Genomic DNA, 22280 nt, shown 5'->3' with positions numbered 1-22280 from the left:
AATTTCAAAATCGTTAAATAGAGGTCACCTCACTAAACATGAAAATATAAAGTTACATGAAAACTAAAGCACTTCTTACTAAACACTTCTTTGAGCTCTTAAACTTAGGGCTACGTGATCCTGGGGACAGAAATCCTTTGATTGAAGTGGCATTATGCTAGACAGAAGAAAGGAGAGAAAAAAAAAACTCAGAACCCTAGAAAACTATAATATTATAAACTCTACTTTCATTACTTAGAGTGCGGTAATTTCCTAAAATTTTGAGAAAATGTAAAATGTAATAAACTATTACCTAACCAATTACTGGATTATCACGGACTCTTCCCACCTCTTCATGTTTGTTTACAATGTTGCAGACAAAACAATGTATCCAAACCAAAGACATCTTGTTCTTTATCAGTTTTAAGATAAACTACACTACGCAATTCGGTACCTGCATTCATGTATGTGTATTTTAAAGCTCACAGCTTACCTTAGATTGTGCAGTAGGTGAAGTTTTAACACTTTTTATTATGGGAGAATTATTTGAAGAATGGGACCTAACAATAGAGCATCGCCTATCAATGTCATCTGCCAATCCTGCTTGGTATATTGGATCTGCAAAGGAGACCCGGCGAACCTGAAAACACAGGCCATGCTTTTATTTACAAAGTTAAAGTTAAAAAAAAAAAAAAAAGAAAAAAAGAAAAAAAAAAAAAGAACAAAAACCACACCATAAATTCTCACTATTAAGGTCCCCCAAAATAGAATGTAGGTTTAGAAGCTTAATTTACTTCACTAGAAGCCAAATGTACATAGCTGTATTTCTTCCTAATGGCTGCTTTCACAGGTAATACCACAGGTCATTCCAATTATCCATGTTCTAAATGATATCTACATAATATACCAACAAAAACTGAAACAGGGACAGTGGCAGAAAAATGAAATTACACGTAGCAGCTGAAACTATATCATCCAATTATACTAATCTTGTGGGCTTACTGCAGTGACTTAAAAATACAAGGTAAAGAGGCAGAAATAGTACTAACTGACCTCTGGTATACCTTTCCAACCTCTGTTCTAAACTCTTTAGAGGGTCCCAGAGTCATAGCAACTAGGTGGCAATTTTTCATTTTAGCCTCTTCTGAAGTCTTACGATGCTTTCATTCATTCAGCTATTTGATATAATATGCAATAAATAAATATGCAATAAGGCATAACCACTAACCATGTATATAAATGCCTCCTGGTCTTGACTCCCAAGAGTGGGCAGATTCCGTACATATCTGCTATAGAAAACTATGTCTTACTGTTACCTAAATAAAAATTAAATCTGAGGTACTATCACACAAAACATGACTAGTTAACTTTTTTAAAAATCTAAAATATACTGAAGGAAAATAAAATATACTGAAGACATCAATCCCAACGCATTCTATCTTCATACTTTTCAAAGACTTCACTTAAGTTACTTAAAAAAAAAAAAAAAAGAACTTCAATATAAAAGCAAAGCAAAACAGCCAAAACCTCAATTCTCAGTGTAAGAATTTTTGGTATATCTTGAGGAAGTCTTCACAATGTGCCTGCCAGAAACAAGATTAAGTCTACCTTCAATTTCTTTTTTTTTTTTTTTTTTTAAAGATTTTATTTATTTATTTATTTATTTGTCAGAGAGAGAGAGAGAGAGAGAGAGAGAGCGTGCACAAGCAGGCAGAGAGGCAGGCAGAAGTGGAGAGAGAAGCAGGCTCCTGGCCGAGCAAGGAGCCTGATGTAGGACTCGATCCCAGGACCCTGAGATCATGACCTGAGCCAAAGGCAGCGGCTTAACCAACTGAGCCACCCAGGCGCCCCCTACCTTCAATTTCTAATGTATGTATGTATATATAAACACATGTATTCCACATTAAATGGCAGGTTCAATTTCATAGGTAGAGAATGCTCACATAACCTTTTCAGAACATCTCCTTTACTAAGTAGAGGACAAGCTGAGCTATGTAAGCATATGTAACTTTTACTTTTTTAACTTAATCATTCAACAAATTATGTCCAAGTTATAGGGTCAGGAGCTAAAGCAAATACAAACTAAAGGAGTCAGTTTAGTAAAGATGGGGAAATAAAATAATAAATGAAATCACATCCAGAAACTGATAAAGGCACAGCCTGAGATTTTTTTCATTAGATAAGGTCTGGAAGTAAGAATTTATATGAAAACTTAAATGGGAAACAGACTACATAACGTCCTAGCACAAAGTGAGTGCTAACTAAAGCTACTTTATCAGTTTCTAAATGTCTCCTCACATTATGAACAAAAAAACCAAAACCTAAAAACCCACAAGAGATCCTCACCAATTCTGCAAAAGGTGAATAATGTATATGGTTGAAGATCTTTAGTGTCCTAAAGTAAAGGAATATATACGGCCTTCAGTTTCCTTTTATCAACACTCTTTTTTTCTACCTGCCCCTTTCCCTGGTCACTGTGGTTAATTATTCAAAATGAGTGGTCCTATCAGTCTAACATTCTGTCATTCCCCAGGAACCACTGTACTGCCAAATACTCAATTAAACATGGGCTAAATAATATTCAGCCTCAACTCCCCTACCTTGTGAACAGGTGACGATATCTCATCTTCCTGAGGTCTTTTTAGTCCTCTCTTTAAAATGCTGGTTGATGGAGAAGCCAAAGGAGACCAGACACAGCGTGTCTGCATGCCACTAGGACTGCCATTTGCTGATACAAGTAAAGGATCTAGTTCCCTTAATTTTTGAGGAGATGCATTATTGTCTTCTGTTATTAGTTCAGAGATGGCTGTTTCAGATGTCAGAGACTGTGATGTGTCCTCCACTTTCTCTGAAGTATGGTGAGCTTCCTGTAGAATTTCATCATTTCCCACCATTTGATTGTCAGCTGATACTGTTTCTTCAGACTTATTAAGTTCATTTTTTGTTTCAGTTTCATTAAAGTCAACTTTTCCTTCTTCAGTGCTCATCCCAAGTGTGGTGAGAACAAAACTGCTGACTTCCATACTTGATATCTCTGATTCAGCTTGTACAGGCTTGGTAGAGATTCTGGTAGTAGAGTCCTGGCCTTCTGTTTCACTGATTTGGTCAGCTTCAGCGCTCACCTCACCAATCACTGTCTCTTCACAAGTTTCCATTTCAGCATTCACTCCTTCAGATGAGCCTGGACCAGATTCGTGACTTCTTTCATCTAATTCTCCAACTGCTGTTTGTTCAGGTATCTCTACCAGAGCACTCATTTCTGTGGTATTATCATAATGATCAACAACAGAATTAAATTCTTCAGCTACTGCTTCTTCAGCCTTCAGTTTCTCAGCTGCCTCTGCATCAGATTCATCACTTCTGTCACTATTTATCTCCACTACTTCTTCTTCACTAATACCAGTTTCAGTACTCTTTTGTTCAGAAAAGCTAGCTTCAGATTTATCAATTTCTACACCCAATTCAATAGCTTCTACTTCTGGACTGAATTTTGCATTAGCTTTACATGCATCTGTTTCAACATTGACAATGTTCTCTATACTTAGTTCCTTTTCCGAGACAGCCTCTGACTTTTCTTCTTTGGTCCCCAAAGTAGAACATTCCAGTGAATTATTTTTAGAATCACCTAAACATGGGCTAACAGCTTTACATTTTTTATTGGATGGCTCTTGGCTCTCAAGAGGTGTTGCTTCTTCAGAATCCATATCACAAGTTTCTTCTTCAAAATTTACTACTCCAGAAGGAAGAGGGTTTTGTATAGTATTTTCTTTCAACTCATTTTCTGATATAATTAACGAATCATTAACAGCATCATTCTCCTCCTTGAGTCCCAAATGAAAATTCACACAATTATGTTCATCCAAAAGTTTTACCTCAGAGCACAGATTAGCTTTAGAAGTCTCTGATACAGTTACAGGTGTATGCATATCTGTCTTTTTTGTTTCACTGACTTTTACATCATAATTTTCTGTACTCTTTAACCCAATTAACTTTTCCTGAGGTTGAGATTTTTCTCCACAGCAATCACAACCTTTAGATCTTCTTACCCTCCTACTTCTCTTATGTTGGCATTCAAGTGTTTGGAAAGTTTTTTCAGAAAGCAAGGAAATGTCTGATGTCCCTATTTTTGAGGATTCTCCCATGTTGTTATTTTCTATAGAATCTCGTTTTTGTAATCTCTTGCTGGCATTCCTAGTCCTTAGATTTGAATCTGGCACAGAAGGGTCTGAAAAGGAATGTTCTGTACATTTGCTGGTTTTACTTTTTCCCTCATAAGCAGTTGACACATCAACAGAAACCTGTAATACATCTGAAGAAACTGTAGAATCTTTAGGAGTTACAATAGTATTCTCATCTTTTTGTTCACAAATCTGAGATTTTAGGTCTCTCCCCACTTCAGAATTTGCTTTGTAATCAAGTGTCTGGTTTTCAACATTTACACATTCCTGTTTTATCACTTTGTCCTCTTGGTCTTCAATGTCAACACTATCACTGCTTTTGCTTTTCCACTTTCCAGATCTCTTCTTTTTAGAACTTTCTTCTTTTGCCTCAGAACTATCAGATTCTGAGTTTTCAATGCTGGAAAGTAAACCCTGGGATGCTCTTCTTGTTTGATAGCGTGTTCGTCCACTTACTGGTTTTTCAGAGGACTTATCTACAATGTCTTGGGCACTGTCTCCCTCAGACTTAATATTCTCAAGGTCTAGCTTTTTTTTACTTTCATCAATTTCAGAGGTAGTGCTAGTTTCCCCAAAAGTCTTCTCGTGTAAATTATTCCCTTTATCAATTAAATTTTCCTGTAGAGTTTGTTCAGAAATCAGTTTTTGCTTAGGTAACACATCATCTTTTACATGCAATGGACTTTTCTGAAGGGTCTTTTCTTCTTCCTTACGTCTGTCTTTTTTTTGATGATTATTTTCTTTCTCTTGGCTCTCAGTGGTAGGCTCTGCTATTTCTGAACGTCGTCTTGAGGATCGTCTAAGCGTTTTCTGATTTGGAGTTATCTGAACAGGACTATCCTCATCTACCATTTGATCTGCTGGTATTATAGCTGGGGGTGTATTTTCTTTGGATTCCAAATTGATTCCTAATGTTTTCTCTTCTGCAGTACTGTTTTCTAGTAATATTGCATTTTCTATTGATGGTTTAAGCATTGTATCCTCATCCTCCACTGTAGGTTCAGAGAGATGAGCCTGATTATCTAACACACATTCTGTTTGATTAAGCAAACCAGGTGGGTTATTTTCTAAGACTACTGTGCCATCAATAGATTCCTGAGTATTTTTCTCCTGATCAAATCTCATTAAGAGCTTAGACCTTTTGTTCCCTGTTTGTTCAGCTTTACTTGACCTTCGGCTTGATCTCTTAATTCCATGTGCTATTTTTTCAGCATCAGATTTTGCAAGAGCCATTTCTCTTTTCTTTGCTTTTGGTGGGTTATCTATTTTACCCATGACTTCCTGGCTATTTTTCATTGTAACAGTTGATGACATATTATTTAAGGCAGACGGACTAAAAGGTCTATTTTCTGAACCATCAAACTTCTCCAAAGTAATAAAGGTTTGCCTCCGACTTGTAGGCTGTGGGAGAATTCCGGAAATGATGGCATTAGAAACTGAGCTAATGTTGACACCAGAAGTATTTTCTGCACTAGATGAATATTCAGTTGTTTTCTTTGATGAAATTAAAGCATTCTTTCTGGAGTCATTATTACTGCTCGGTACTTCTGGACTGGTTTCATCATTAGAACCACGCTCATTATCTGAAAGAGAAGCCTTTTCAAGATGTTCATCCATACCACGGTTTTCTGTGACATCCTGAGGAATAACAATGTCCCTCTCCATTTGTTCCTCCTGCACAGAAACGTACACATGTATATAGGTTAGCCAACAAGTCCAAAACTTTTGGAATTCAAAAGGCACATCACTGACTTTCAGTATTTTTTTTTTTAAAGATTTTATAAATTTGTGAGTAAAAGAGAGTACGAGAAGGGAGGAGGTCAAAGGGAGAAGCAGACTCCCCATGGAGCTGGGAGCCCAATGTGGGACTCGATCCTGGTACTCCGGGATCATGACCTGAGCCAAAGGCAGTTGCTCAACCAACTGAGCCACCCGGGTGCCCTGATTTTCAGTATTTTGTAAATATTCCAAAGGTGGTGACAGATGCCCATTAATTTGTGTTTCTAATTATAAATACTTAATAAAGCAAAAAACCATTTATTTTAAACAGATACATTCACATACATCCACAAACACAATAACTACAATTTTGCTAAAGTATATCAGAGTTATGAGATTATGCAATATATCTTAAAATTAACACAAGACACTTCATAATGGAATAATGATTCTAAAAACCCCCAAATATACCTTATATATCATCTTGGAATCTTCCGTTGATTTTTCAGTTAAAGGAGGAATTTCCCTGAAATAAAAATGTATAAATGAAAATACTGTTTTTAATTAAAAATTAGAAAGTCAGTTACTTCAACAGCTTCCATACTTACATGGACTCTTCCTGGGTATACTGAGAAAACAAAGTGTCTTGTGAAACATCCAGATTATTATACATGACAGGAATATCGTATCTGAAAAAGATCTTACATAAATAACTTCAAAATGTGATATTCCTATAATTAGACATTAAACTTAGATTTGTACATCTACTTATCTTTTAAGAACAATGTAAAATTAAGGCTTAGATATTTATTTTCCTCAAAATCATTTTTGATTTTTTCCAACACCACCTCCATTAAGGAGTCAGCTATGAAGGCATAAACATGTAGTATGTTACTAAGTAAACATTTTTATTATGAAATGCAGCCATGTACGGTGTATCTTTTTGGCATTAAAATATATATTAAAATATATATTATACCTAGTATTTTAGTTCTAAACACAAAGTTACAGTTATACTGCATGAAATCTAAGTGTGAGTACAGAACACCCAATTCACGATAAAAGGCTACAAACCTCTTTGTTTTGAGTACTTCTTTCTGATGTTCTGTTAGTATTCTTTCCTTTGCTTCTTTTCCTTCTGGAGGTATAAACACGAAGTCAGTAGACTTTTCCTCTTCCAAAGGCATTTCACTCTTTGTTTTTGTAGAAGATGGTTCTAATTTCAACTGCAAATTTATAAACGGCAAATGTACATTTGAGTTTCCAAATTATTTTCCAATACTTCAATCAATTTCTACTCTAGCACTCAATAAACTTAGAGTATAAACTTATAATGACTTAGGAAGTTCGAAGTTCAAACCTATTGGATAAGTTAATAATTAGTACAATTATCCTTGGTTAATAGTACAATGCCCCTCACTTTCTGCTTCTAATCAACATTCAGAAAATAAAAACTATTATGCCTCTTTAAAAAGTAGGCAATTTAACAACATAGACATAATGTTTTTCAGGCCAACATACAAAAATCAAGTGGTATGGCAAAAAGAGAATGTATCAGCAGCTCTCAAGCTGAAGCATAAACCAAGTCAAATTGAGTAAAAGTTGCCAATATAATACACGCTCCATACCAGTAACACTGGTAGTGTTATTTTTACAAATTTTCAGTGCAACTATTTACACTTATACTTTTTAACTGAAACAAGACTGTGTTGAGAGTCATTCTGCAAAAATGGTATTTTTTCTTTCATTTTTGCCAAGGCCATGGTCTCAAGATTCTAGAATACCCTCATTAGAAGTCATGGGGAGAAAATTACTGCGTGAAAATCAGTTAATTACTGCGTGAAAATCAGTTACTGGCAATTAGTAAGATGAAGGTTACTAGACTTGAGGCCAAAATAGGTATCTTACCTAAGTGTTCTCTTTCTATTCAGTAACAGAAGTTCTAAAATGTTCTTATGCTAACTATACTATATTCATACCTAGATTTCATTCCATCTCAAGGGGGCTACTGCCTGAATTAACTATACTTAATGGATGTTATATATTTTTTCTAAAAGATTTTATTTGTCAGGGAGAGAATAAGAGGGGGAGCAGCAGAGAAACAGACTTCCCACTGAGCAAGAAGCCTAATGTGGGACTTGATCCCAGGACCCTAGGATCACGACCTGAGTTGAAGGCAGACAAGTAACCAACTGAGCCACCCAGGCCCACCTGGATGCTACATATTAAGCATACTTTAGTAAAAATGAATCAATTCACAAAGCTTCTAGACTTCCACGCTATCTTAATTGTCTTTTTAGGTCAAGCTCTATTTTTCCCCTTTAATCCTATCTTCTATTTGGCCTTTAATCACTTTTTTTCCCTATTAGAAGCTGTATTTTCTCCAACATCCATCTACTTTAATATTAAATTACCATTAAATAAAAGTTTGGAAAAACATACTTTGACTGGTGGTTTCTTATTTTCTTTTGCATCCTTTGTTTGTGCCAGAAAAGAATCTCTTTTTCCACTTGATTTTCTTTCCATGCCACTTATCTTCATATTTAACTGTGAATTTTCTGTCTGTTTTATTAAAAATAAAAGTTTTTAAGTGCAAATGTTTTATTTCTCCTTTTCATGCTTTGAAAATTCCAGTATAATAAATACTTATTTCAAGTATAAAATCTCTTCTCATTATTCACTTATTAAAATCATGTCAAAGAAAACATGTCTTATTTATTAACAGTAAACAGGTTTGGCATCTCTAACTCATACAGTAGCTACTTTGCACCATTTTTATAAATTTTATGAATTCTGAATATTTTGAGAATTTTACAAATTATAAAAATAAGATACACAAATAAATGCTAAAAGTCAATCAAATTAATGAACTCAAAGACCCCTCCTATTACTGGGAATATTTCCCTCCTATTACTGGGAATATTTCTAAGAAACAATAACATTCATAAAACTTTAAATATCAAACAAGGAGGCATGCACGATAGAAAGTATTACCTATCATATCCCTTTTAGACTTTTTCAGGATGAATTACAAGTCTCCACAAATCTAATTATCTGATAAGGAATTTTATTTTGGCCAAAAATGAAAACTGGAGTGCTTAGGTAACTGTTAACTTTTTTCTCTCATAGGTTCTAAACAATGAACAGCCAAGACTCCCATTTGTTGCTGAGTAGGAAAAAAGTTGTGTAATAATGTCTACCTCATGGGTATGTAATACCCATACTTTTACTCCTTGATCAGACAGTGATTATTAGCCAAAGTAATCTTGTTCCAAATGGGTTATATGATAGCGAAGATGTGTTTTTCTGACAGAAGGAATGAGATATGCTGGAGAAGAACTGAAAAAATGAAGGGCAACTCTTGCTTAAACACAGACCAGTAACTATTATTTCTGGTTTACCTAAAGCAACACCTTACCATTTATTTTAATAATTACATCTACAAAGGAAAATGCACAAAATGCCATAGTTCAAAAAGGATCATTAATGAACAAGAATCAGAGACTATTTACCTGAGAATCTATGGTGAAATTTACTGCTCTTCTATCAGAAAATTATTTTAGGCCAAAGGGCAAAAAAATATCTAAATAAACAAATGAAACTACATCAAACTAAAAACCTTTTGCACAGTGAAGGAAACCATACACAAAATGAAAAGGCAATCTACTGAATGGGAGAAGATATTCACAATACATCTGGATAAGGTGTTAATATCCAAAATACATAAAGAACTCATGCAACTTAATATAAAAAAAAAATCCCAATTAAAAGATGGGTAGAGGACTTGAACACTTTTTTTTTTTTTTTAAAGATTTATTTATTTGACACATGGAGAGAGATCACCAGTAGGCAGAGAGGCAGGCAGAAAAGAGAGGGGGAAGCAGGCTCCCTGCAGAGCAGAGAGCCCATGCGGGACTCAGTCTCAGGACCCTGAGATCATGACCTGAGCTGAAGACAGAGGCAAAACCCACTGACCCACCCAGGCACCCAAATGAATACATCTTTTACTGGAGATATAGAGGGCCAACAGGCATATGAGTATATATGCTCAATGTGACTATCATCATCAATGATATGCAAAGGAAAAATCACACCATGACATGGGACTATTATGGAAAAGAAAAAAACAAGTGCTAGCAAAGATGTGGAGAAAAGGGAACCCCTATACAACTGCTGGTGGGAATATAAACTGGTGCGACCACTATGAAACACAGTATGGAAGTGCCTCAAAAAATTAAAAACAGGGGGCGCATGGGTGGCTCAATTGGTTAAGCGACGGTCTTCAGCTCTGGTCATGATCCCAGGGTCCTGGGATGGAGCCCCACACTGGGCTCTCTGCTCAATGGGGAGCCTGCTTCCCCCTCTCCCTCTACTGCTCTGCCTGCTGGTATCTCTCGCTCTCTCTGTCAAATAAATAAATAAAAATCTTTAAAAAAAAATTAAGAACAGAACTACCATAGAACCCAGTAGTTTCACTTCTGGGTATTTGTCCAAGGAATTCAACCCCACCAATTTGAAGAGATGTTCACCCTCATGTTCACTGCAGCATTACTTAAAAAAATCAAGACATGGAACAACCAAGTTCTCATTGAAAGATAAATGGGTAAGACAAACACACAAAACAGACGATCACTTGACCATAAAAATGAACGAAATCTTGTCATTTGTGACAACATGGATCAACCTGGAGGGTATTATGTTAAGTGAATATCAAAGACAAATACTGTAGGATTTCTCTAACATTTGCAATCTAAAATGTAACATGAACAAACAAAGCAAAACAGACTCAAAGACAGGAAACAAACTGCTGGTTACCAGAAGGGGGATTGGTTGGGGACATATGAAATTGGTGAAGGGGATTAAAAAGTACAAACTTCCTGTTATAAAAGAAAGAAGTCATGGAATGCTAAGTATAAGAATACAGTAGGTAATATTGCCATAACTCTGTAAAACAGATGGCAAACTAGACTTATGAAGGTCATTTCATGATGTATAAAAATATCAAATCACCGATGTACATCTGAAACAGGATACTCTATGTCAATTATACTTCAATTTTTTAAAAGTGTTTAAAGCTAGGAAATGGGACTTCATAGAAAAACCCTATATCATGACACTCTTATGCTCCAGTTTTACGCACTTATCACGTCAAAAAAATTTCTAACATTTTGTCTTTTAAGAAATTACACTGCAATCCAATAAATTAAGTGCTCAAATATTCAAAAGTAAAAAATCTCAACTTACTGAATCTGAGTATGGTCCACTGGATTCCTCCGTAATTTCAACATTTTCCAAACCAGGTAAAAGCAATAGAAATTTCTGTTTGGCTTGTCTTAGTACTGGTCTTTAAAAAAGTACATAAACATACACACCTTGAGTCAAGTAGTACTGGTGAATACTGGCAATATGTTAACAAGAACACTTTAATCATAATTTTAGAGTACCAAAATACATCCACCTTAAAGACTGTTTCTCATTCTACATAAACAAAACTGGGACAAATGTAGAATTTTTAGTTTTTTGCTAACCTCTTCAGTTCCCAAATATTCTTCAAGAAGTTTCCCAATTTTTATCACGTAAGATTCTAAGCAAAAGTAGACTATTACATTAAACTCTTGTGTACACATCACCTATATTTAATAACCACCAATTTCTTGCTTTTTATATTTCTTTTATTAAGGAAAATGTAATACTGCTTTTAATGTTCCTAAAAATCACGGTTATTCTCAGGACCAAAGTAAGAGGTCAAGTTATGTTTAATAACTACCATGTTATTCCAAGTAACATTTCAACTGAGGAATGTTCTGCAATAATTCTTCAAAATAAAAATTCATATTAAAACCAAAATACCAATTTAAGCAATCACAGTAACTATATAAAATAGTTTTGTGCTTAGCATACTTTAACTCTTCAGGGTAAGTCAACGTTGTCATTTTAGCAAATGTGGCATTCCAGAACTGAGCACTTTGTTTTCTAATCTGCTTATTCTTGTGCAAAAATATTATGCATAATAATGGAGAGATCTGTTCAAGAAGTTCGCTGTCATAAGTTCCAGTGTAGCTGAAGTGTAGACAAGCAATTATCTCTCCCAGTAGCTTTTCTAACTAGGAAAAAGGAAAATTTTATTACGATAACATATGGAAATGTCCTTTTAAAACAGGAAAAAATAAAAGCACAAAACATACTGAACAACTCAAAACATGTCATTTCAATTTTTTAAATTCAAACTTTTTTTTTAAAAGCTCCCATCTGTCTCCTTAAATATATGATTATAAACTGACAAATTATCAGGTGAATTTACTGTGATTATTAATACAAAACCATGATTTCAAACAATCTTCCATTAACAGAAAAAAATTACATTTCCTCATGAACAGAGAGTAATAGTTAACTACACAAGTTTTACCTATAAAATACTAGGAACCAATTACCCTCACGTATAAAGGGCTAAGATAGGAGGTGGGGAGCTGTATGAATTTAAAGCAACATGACTGAATCCTTCTTTAAAAACTATGTGCCCATGTCATGTTATTAAATGTCCATTAAAACTGGAAGTATAATCCTTTTACAAATCAGAACTATGTACCAGGAAGTCAATTACTTAAACCCTAACATTTTTCCACCATGAAAATATGTTTTATAGACAACTGTCTATTTTTACCTTGTTGCTCATACAACTATACACTTTAGGAACTTCATCAAGCCTGGGAAGAAAAACACAAGAGTTACCACTTATATTTCAGAAAGTAAAACCTAAAAATATATAATGTAGCCATAAAAATGAGACATGTGTAGTGATATAAAAAGGTGCCCAAGACTTAATTTTAAAAATGTCAAATTATCAAACAAACGTGAAACAAACCGGTCTTCAAAAAATGAACCCCCGGGGCGGGGGAGAGCCACAGAAAAGCATCTAGAATAGATCTCAAAATACTAATATTAGTCACTTCTTTCTGTACCTCTTTAAAAAAGCATAAATTGGGGCGCCTGGGTGGCTCAGTGGGTTAAAGCCTCTGCCTTCGGCTCAGATCATGATTCCATGGTCCTAGGATGGAGCCCCGCATCAGGCTCTCTGCTCAGCAGGGAGCCTGCTGCCCTCTTTCTCTCTGCCTGTCTCTCTGCCTAATTGTGATCTCTATCTGATAAATAAATAAAATCTAAAAAAAAAAAAAAATTTAAAAGCATAAATTATTTTTAAGCTTAAAGACTAAAAGATGCACAAAGAGCTAATGTACTTTTATCAAATTTGTTCCTAAAACTTTCTCCATGTATTTAATTTTTAAAAGACAGACTATTATGACTGAACCACATAAGTTTGCTAGAAGAAACATCGATGAATCCTTTCAAATTGCTTTTTTAAAAAAGTTATGTTATTTGGGAGTTTTCATGGTTCAAGGCATTGCTTATTTCAATTTAAATGGAAAGGACACTGTAAATTTTTACAGGGTAATTCAGAAATTTAAGTATGTATACCTTTTGAACCAACAATCTGACATCTAGGACCTCTTTCTGCAGAAGTAGTGGCAAACATGGACACTGTTATGTGTACAAATATGTTCAACTATAATACTGTTAAGTTAGGGAAAAGGCTAGAAAAACATTTATGTCTGCCAAGAGGAAACTGGGTACAAAGATTTATGGAACCCTCTGCAGACATCAAAGAGAATGAGATTCTTAGATGAATGGTACAAGACGCATACAATATTTTAAGGGTATACCATATACTTAACCACAAAGTAGCATGTCAAATATGCTTCATATACATCATAAATTTAACAGGTATGCTTGTTTGTATTATCAAATCTGAAAAGGTATGCACTAAATTGAAAGGGGGGGGGTTGAACTAGCACTCAAAATTTAAAAACTCCCAATTTCTACCTCTTATTTATGTATGATTTGAACTACCTTTTTAACAAATGCAGTTTACTATATTACCCTCTTCACTAAATGGTAACAATTACCATCCATAACAAGAAGCTAATAGGAAAATGACAAAAGTTTGCTACCTACATCTAAAGACATTTAATGTAAAGCTATTACATAGAAATTCTAAATACTTACTTTAAGTTTTCATAAAATAATGCCAGAGGTCTTGTTAAAGTTGCAAATATTTTTCGGATCATAGAAGGCAAAGAAATACGTCCAAGTACATTAGAAAGAATACTGATGATTGAGTTGCCGACAGTGAGGAGAGTATCAGAATGTACTTCCTTGAAGCTCAGAGTGTGGAAAGAATAGATCACTCTCACAGTAAGTTTAAATAAAGAGGCCAATTTCCCTAGAGGTTCCTTCTTCTTTTTGGACCAATCTGAAGGTCTCTGTGGTGCTAAGATAAAATTGAATTTATTAAAAACTCAAGTATTTTGAAAAGTGTTACTCTATGTCTTTATAATTTAGATCATTTAAATGAAAAGTAATCTATAAAAATGACAGATACTTCTAATATACATGTTTCTGTAGAGTGATACCCACAAATCTTAAAATGATATACCATTAGTGGTAAGTATCACAACATTGTCTTTAAAACTGAAGCAGAGACAAAGAAAAACTAGTAGGCAGATCTAGAAGAAATACAGAAAAATGAGCATTTTCTCTAAGGAGTTGTGAAATGCATTTCAAATGTTTATATTCTGAATTTCAACAACTGATTTGTAAGAAAGTACTAAGTTATAAGACAAGGTCCATGGAGTGCCTGGGTGGTTCAGTCACTTAAGTGTCTGACTCTTGTTTTAACCTCATGTCATGATCTCACTGATGGTGGGATCAAGCCCTGTGACAGGCTTTGCACTCATCAGGGAGTGGGCCTGAAGATTCTCTCCTTCTGCCCCCCGACCCCCACAACTCACATGCAAGTGCTTGCCGTAAAATAAATAAATCCTTTTTTTAAAAGATAGGTTCCAAAATTAACTTTAGAAGTCACAAAACTTCCCTTAGAAATTACTGCTCCCCAGATCATCTATAATAAACGGAACCCTACAAATAACACTCAAGTCACAGATCCAAATCCTCAGAAAGACTGCAAAAAAGGCAAGCCTAATGTATCTTAAAAGCACTGTCTGACTTTTCTGTGTACTATTTTTAGATCCTGTCTCTCTTCGGATACCTACCTACAAGGATAAACCCACATTTGTCAAGAAAATCATAGGTTTTTAAAAATTACCTTTCTCTCAAAGAATCTATTCTCTTAAGGTAAAATATCTCAGATTTAAGAGAAAACTCTAAATCAGTGCTTGTTGATGAAAAATATGTGGTGAAATAAAAAACAAGTGTTACCAACAAATGGAAGTCAACCTTCTTCCCTAGGGAATGGCCACCCAAAAATTCCAGGCCAGTATGCTAAGGCTGAGAAGACAGCCATGAATCACGTGACACATATCCCACACCTGTCTACTCAAGAGGATCCAGGAGCAGTGACATCTTAATAATAACAAACAGATCTCGGTTTCTAAATGCCATCCATCCTCAGCAAAGGACCAACATTCCTTGGAAATATGGTTGGTTCCAGGCTGAAGAATGAGAAGTACAGAATGAGCCTGATGACCTTATGCCAAAGGGGTCAAAAAATAATGGAAACACATGAAATGGTCATACAGGCCACATGAGCACAAGTATTAATAACAATGAATTATAAACCACTTAATAACAGAAAGCCAGTGATAAAAATAAGGTAGGGGCACCTGGGTGGCTCAGTCATTTAAATGGCTGACGCTGGATTTTGGCTCAGGTCATGATCTCAGGATCTTGAAAGTGAACCTCAAGTCCAGCTCTCTCCTCAGCAGAGTGTCTGCTTGAGATTCTCTCTACCTTTGACCCTCGCCTACTCACACTGGTGCACTCTCTCTCTAAAATAAATAAACCTTAAAAAAATATATCAGGGACAAACGAAGCTATAGCTTACATCAGGATGTCATTTGCACCTGGAAGTGACTAGTGCCTAGTAGTGCTCAACAGCTATAGAATGATTTTATTTTAAGGCCCCAAAGTGGGACATGAACGCATGACCCTGAATGTAGAATGATTTACCATGAAAATATGAGATAAATATCAGGGACATCTTTTAAAATTAATGTAATTAAAGACAAAGGAGATAAACATCTTGATATAATTCAATATAATCAAATGAAACGATGTGAACTGCTCTGGTAATCCTCTTAGTGCTTTAGAGAAGAAGTATTAATGGATAATAAATTAATGGGTGAAAAGTTTGCTTAGAAAAAGGATATTTACATAGTCTTAAAGAACCTGCCACAAAATATTAATTACTCATAGGTACTTACTTATAATAGAAAACCTGGCAGATACTGTGTTAACCAACTAGTAAGTGTTAACATCACCAGTAATGAGACAAATAAGAACATTCTAACAAACATCAAAGTTTCCTGCCCAAATAATTCCTTGCCTATGATGGAATAAGTAAAATCACTCATATTAGGCAATCTGTAAATAGAATAATACCGATCTTTCCAGGTTATACAAAGGAAGAACAGTATTTGTGTGTGTGACAGAGACAAAGAAGAGAGATCACAAGCATGTGCAAGAACACATGAGCTCACAGCATACCAAGGTTATACAATATAGTTGTATGACAACCACATATGACATAGTTATACAACATCTAAAGCAGGTAAAATGAGGTCAGAAAAGATATTAGGATTTAATCTCAATAGTTTAGACAGTTGTGTTTATGCAATAGTGGGTGAACAAAGTAAAAAAGTACTTACATTTAACTTTGGGCTGATACTTAATATTGTATGGTGAGAAGTCGATGCAATCAATCATTACAGTAACTATGTGAATGATCCTATCCAAGAACAACAAATTCTAGGAAAGAACAATTAAGCATTTTATTAGAAACTTTCAAATACTGGCATAGTTTCCAAAAATAGTAAGCATCAACAAAAAATATGACCTTCACCGCCATATATAACATGTAAGGTATATGAATGAAGTATACAGTTATAAATATTTCCTAGTTAACTGCTGTGCACCAAGGACTATAATTTTTGTTTCCTCACATTTAGGGAAGATAATTCAGTCTTAAGATGCCCATAAAACTCAGCATATAAAACTAGTAAATTGAGACTGGAAGAGCAAGGTTCTCAATTAGATTCTTTATCAGATTCTTCATGAAAGATTTTTTTTAAACTTTTTTTTTTTTAAGATTTTATTTATTTATTTGAGAGACAAAGATCACAGGTAGGCAAGAGAGGCAGGCAGAGAGAGAGAGAGAGAGAGAGAGAGAGAGGGAGGAAGCAGGCTCCTTGCTGAGCAGAGAACCCGATGTGGGGCTCAATCCCAGGACGCTGGGATCATGACCTGAGCTGAAAGCAGAGGCTTTAACCCACTGAGCCATCCAGGCGCCCCTCTTCATGAAAATTTTAAGTGTTCATTAAACCCAGGGATGAAACGAAAAATGAAGTTGCTAAGGTCCCTCATATCCTTTTCCTCCTCCTCCTTCTGAAATCCAACTGAAATAAAAAATTCACAGAAGCATCAGAGATTTCCTAGAAAAACTTTTTTAAAGACAGGGAGGGAAGAATAAAAAACAGAACAAAGGAAATTACAGCACCAATTCCAAAACAGTGAGCCTTCCTAGAAAAACTGAGTAACAGGAGACATACCGAGAGTTCTAAGAAAAAAAAATAATTAAAACAAATATTGAAATCAAAGATCTAGAAAATAGATGCACTTTCTTCTCCCCTTATTCTCCATTACTAACCACTTTTCCACTTCACTAGACTAATATTCACATGTCTGCCCCCCAAAGATAACCTCCCCAATGAGTATTATGGGCCAGGAGGAGGAAAAGCAGCAGTGCCCTAGTTAACTAACGAAAACTATGTGGAAAGTCAGTACAGATGACAATCTATATTTTCATGTAGAAAAGCTATCGAAGTTCCAAGTGCTTCCTCCTTGCTCATAATTTCAAAGTAAAGGACACTTCTAACTACAATTTGCTATCAAGACTGGAAAAACGGCTCTCTTTGCAGTTAGGAAATGCATTCCAGCTACCAGTGTCAACCTTGATCAACAAACATGTACAATCCTATCTTTGGTTGCTGGGGTAAAATGGATATTAATATTAAAAAGGGATATAAATATTAAATTTGAATTGCTATTCAAATTTGACAGATGAATATAAGTTTCAATAGTATCTGAATGAAGCTAAGTATTAAAACATAGTCCATGTCTTATTCAATATGAAATTAAACATACTTATTAAAACACTCCCGTATTTACTTATATGCTACAAAAGACATAGAAAGGTTAAAACATAAGTAGAGAAATATATACAAAGAAAATCCTAAATCCATACAATGGAAATACATGTAATAATCACAATAAATGAACTTAGTTAAATATAACATCGATGAACCTTCCAATTGAAACATTGAGCCCAAAAGACACACAATATGATTTTACTATAAAATTTACTATAAAAGGAACACTGCTAAACAAATGTACGTAATATACAGGTGTGGGTGTACAGTAAAAATATTTTTAATGAAATATATTTTCAAAAAGTTAGGATAGTAATTCCCTCTTAGGGAGAGGAGGGCATGGTGATTTAAAATGCATAGGGGACGGGGCATCTGGGTGGCTCAGTGGGTTAAGCCTCTGCCTTCGGCTCAGGTCATGATCTCAGGGTCCTGGGATTGAGCCCCACATCAGGCTCTCTGCTCGGCAGGGAGCCTGTTTCCCCCTCTTTCTCTGACTACCTGTGATCTCTTTCTCTGTCAAATAAATAAATAAAATATTTGAAAATAAAATAAAATAAAATGCATAGGGGAACATCTGAGGTGCTGACAATGCTCCATTAGCTGAACTGGATGATGCCTACAGAAATATTTCTGCACGATAATTTGTCAAACTGAAATGTTTCATGCTATTTTCTTTGTAAGTTTCTCAGTAAGTTAAAAAAAAAAAAAAGATTACAGATTCTCAAAAAGATGTGAGCATGTTGTATCAATTAGTATCAAGTTGGTAAAATCCAAAAAAAAAAGGCAGCAAAGAGGAACTAATTACTGTGAATTCATAAAGACACAAAATAAGTAAGACAGTGTAGCAGTAAAATATGTAATAAACATTTTCAAATACATCAAATTCACAATCAGGGAGACCCTTTATTAAAGCTCTCAGCAACAGGAGATGGGGTAGGATGGTAGACTAGGAAGATCATTTCATCTCCAAAATACACCTAAGATCACACCCACATCAGTACAAATAACCCAGAAATGACACAAAAACTGGCAGAACATATTCTTCATGGCTGAAGGTAGAAAAGTGGCCACATGGCAAATAGAATGGAGGATAGAGATGAGCTTGGGGATCAAGCTGGCTCACAAAATACTCCCCAGTAGGGAGAGCCACTGCAAGCACAGAGAAGGAAAGCAGCAGACCCTATCCCAGGCACCAGGAAGATGAATCCCTGTAACATTTGGCTCTGTGTGAGGCTCAACACCTGGAACTTTAATAAAATCCGCTGGCTAAGCCAGGACTACCAGCAGAAATTGAGTCCCCCACCTTAAAGGGACAGCAACAAGAATACAAACAGCATACAAACAACCTCATTGAGATACAGCAGTCTAAGAGATGCCTGGGGTACAAGGGAAAGACAAAGACATATATAACTAATCCCCAAACAAGTGCTGGAGGAATAGGGATCTTTAAGAGACTCATCCAAGAACAAAAGCTGGCAGGTGCCAATTTCACTCCCCAATGCCCAGGCTAGATACATGGACATGTACAGGAACTAGATCGGCACGAACTCTCCACCTTGCCTGCTAACGGCTTGCCTTGCCCCACACAACGAATGTATGAAACACCCTGAAGCACCAGGTTCTAGTGAACAGGGGACACTGTTACTGCAGGGCACCACAGGACCTCTTCTTCATATGGCCACTACTTACAAGAGCAGAGACACAGCTGACGTTACTAACATGCAGAAATAGATACAGAGAGTTAGATAAAATAAGGAGACAAAGGAATATGTCCCAAATGAAAGAACAGGATAAATCCCAGCAGGAGACTAATGAAATGGAGATATGTAATATGCCTGACAGAAAATTGAAAGTCAATAGTCATAAAGATGCTCAATGACTTGACAAGAGACTGGAGGACCTCAGTGAGACTCTGAACAGAGAGAAAACGTAAGGGGCACCTGATGGTTAAGCATCCAACTCTTTATTTAGGCTCAGGTCATGATCTCAAATTCCTGGGACTGAGCCCCAAGTCAAGCACTGTTGAGCTCAGCTCCACGTCTCCTTGTCCTTCTCCTTCTGCTCCTCCCCCTTTCTCTCAAATTGGTAAATATTTTTTTTTTAAAAAAGAGAAAACATAAAAGACAACCAGAGATGGAAGAACTCAATAACCAAACTAAAAAAAATACTAGATGGCATAAATAAGGCACTAGATAAAGCAGAAGACTGGATCAGTGAGTGACCTGGAGGAAAGAGTCATAGAAAGCAATCAAGCTGAACAAAAGAGAAAAAAGTAATAAAAAACAAAAAGAGACCATGGAAACTCAGTGACACCATCAAGCATAAACATCTACCTTATAGTGATCTCAGAAGAAGAGACAGAAAAAGGGACAGAAAATTTATTTGAAGAAATAGCTGAAGAACAGTTATATTAAGAACATTTTGACCTAAAACAGAACACACATTCTTTTCAAGTGTGCATGGAATGTTCTCCAGGATGGACATGTTAGCTGCAAAAGAACTCTCAACAAATTAAAAAAAAAAAAAAATCAAACTCATACCACGCATCTTTTCCAACCACAACCTTATGAAACTAGCAATCAACCACAAGAAAGAATCTCAAAAGAACACAAATACATGAAAGTTATAAAATAACATGACACTGAACAATGAATGGGGGAAACAAGAAATCATGAAGACATATGAAATGAAAACACAGTGTTCTGGATGCAGCAAAAGTGGTTCTAAGAGGAAAGTTTATAGCAATATGCACCTACTTCAAGAGGCAAAAAAAACCCTCCCCAACAACCTAATCTTAAACCTAAAGGAGCAGGAAAAAGAACAAACGTGACCCAAAGCCAGCAGAAAGAAGGAAATAATAAAAATTAGAGCAGATATAGAAGAATTAGAGACAAACAAAAAATAGAACTGATCAATATACCAAAGCTGCGTCTCTGAAAAGTACAACAAAACTGATAAACCTTTAGCCAGATTTATGAACCAAAAAAAAGAGGACTCATGTAAAATCAGAAATGGAAGAGGATAAACAGGGACACCTGGCTGCCTTAGCCAAAAGAACATGTGACTCTTGATCTTGGGGTTGTGGGTTTTAGTCCCACCTTGAGTGGAGGGATTACTTAAATAAATATCTTTTTTTTCCTTTTTTCTTCCTTCCTTTTTTTTATAAGTTCAATTACTTTAGTAAATATAAGGCTCTTACAGTTACTTATTTCTTCGTGTTCAAGCTTTACTACTAGGTGTCATTGAAGGAATCTGTCCCTTTCATTAACAAAGTTACTGGCATAGAATGGTTCATGAAATTATTATTTTTTTAAAAGACTTTTCTTCATTTTTAAAAAAAAATTTTATTAACATATAATGTATTATTAGCGCCAGGGGTACAGGTCTGTGAATCACCAGGTCTTTTTTCATTTAAATCTCATTAACATATGTGTTACTTAAAGGTTTCAGAGGTAGAGTTCGGTGATTCATCAGTCTTTTTTTTTTTTTTAAAGATTTTATTTATTTATTTGACAGAGATCACAAGTAGGCAGAGAGAGAGGAGGAAGCAGGCTCCCTGCTAAGCAGAGAGCCCGATGTGGGGCTCGATCCCAGGACGCTGGGATCATGACCTGAGCTGAAGGCAGAGGCTTTAACCCACTGAGCCACCCAGGTGCCCCATCATCAGTCTTATATAATACCCAGTGCTCATTACATGACATGCCCTCCTTAATGTCCAGCAATAAGCAACCACCCCATCCCCACACCCCCCCCCTCCAGCAACCCTGTTTGTTCCCTATGAGTCTCTCTTTTTTTCTTAAAGACTTTATTTACTGAGAGAGAGAGAAAGTGAAAGAGAAAGCATGAGGGGAGAAGGTCAGAGGGAGAGGCAGACTCCCCATGGAGCTGGGAGCCCGATGTGGACTCGATCCCAAAACTCCAGGATCATGACCCGAAGGCAGTCGCTTAACCAACTCGAGCCACCAGGCGCCCCTGATTATAAGTCTCTTATGGTGTGTCTCCCTCTCTGATTTAGTCTTGTTTTATTTTTTTCCTCTTTCCCTATGAACGTGTTTTGTTTCTTAAATTCCACATACTAGTGAGATCCTGTGGTAATTATCCAACTGACTTACATAAGTCTTTAAAAAAGAGAGAGAGAGAAGTAACTAACACCACAGAAATGCAATGGATTATAAGAGAATAT

At 35.7% G+C, this 22280-nt stretch overlaps 1 protein-coding gene across 1 annotated transcript in view; it reads right to left on the bottom strand.

The window, feature by feature from the left end:
- Positions 1-22280, bottom strand: part of RIF1 (replication timing regulatory factor 1) — a 55743-nt gene that overhangs the window by 3429 nt on the left and 30034 nt on the right. Inside the window, 12 exon segments of the mRNA XM_032857758.1 lie at positions 80-157; positions 473-619; positions 2580-5831; positions 6348-6402; positions 6485-6565; positions 6951-7102; positions 8319-8438; positions 11121-11220; positions 11778-11980; positions 12538-12580; positions 13938-14202; positions 16598-16697. Of these exon segments, the coding sequence (XP_032713649.1) occupies positions 80-157; positions 473-619; positions 2580-5831; positions 6348-6402; positions 6485-6565; positions 6951-7102; positions 8319-8438; positions 11121-11220; positions 11778-11980; positions 12538-12580; positions 13938-14202; positions 16598-16697 (4596 nt within the window).

Source organism: Lontra canadensis, unplaced genomic scaffold, assembly GCF_010015895.1.
Source record: "Lontra canadensis isolate GAN:19392208 unplaced genomic scaffold, GSC_riverotter_1.0 scaffold13, whole genome shotgun sequence".
In the NCBI taxonomy this organism is placed as follows: Eukaryota; Metazoa; Chordata; class Mammalia; order Carnivora; family Mustelidae; genus Lontra; species Lontra canadensis.
This window is presented reverse-complemented; position numbering and strand designations above follow the sequence as displayed.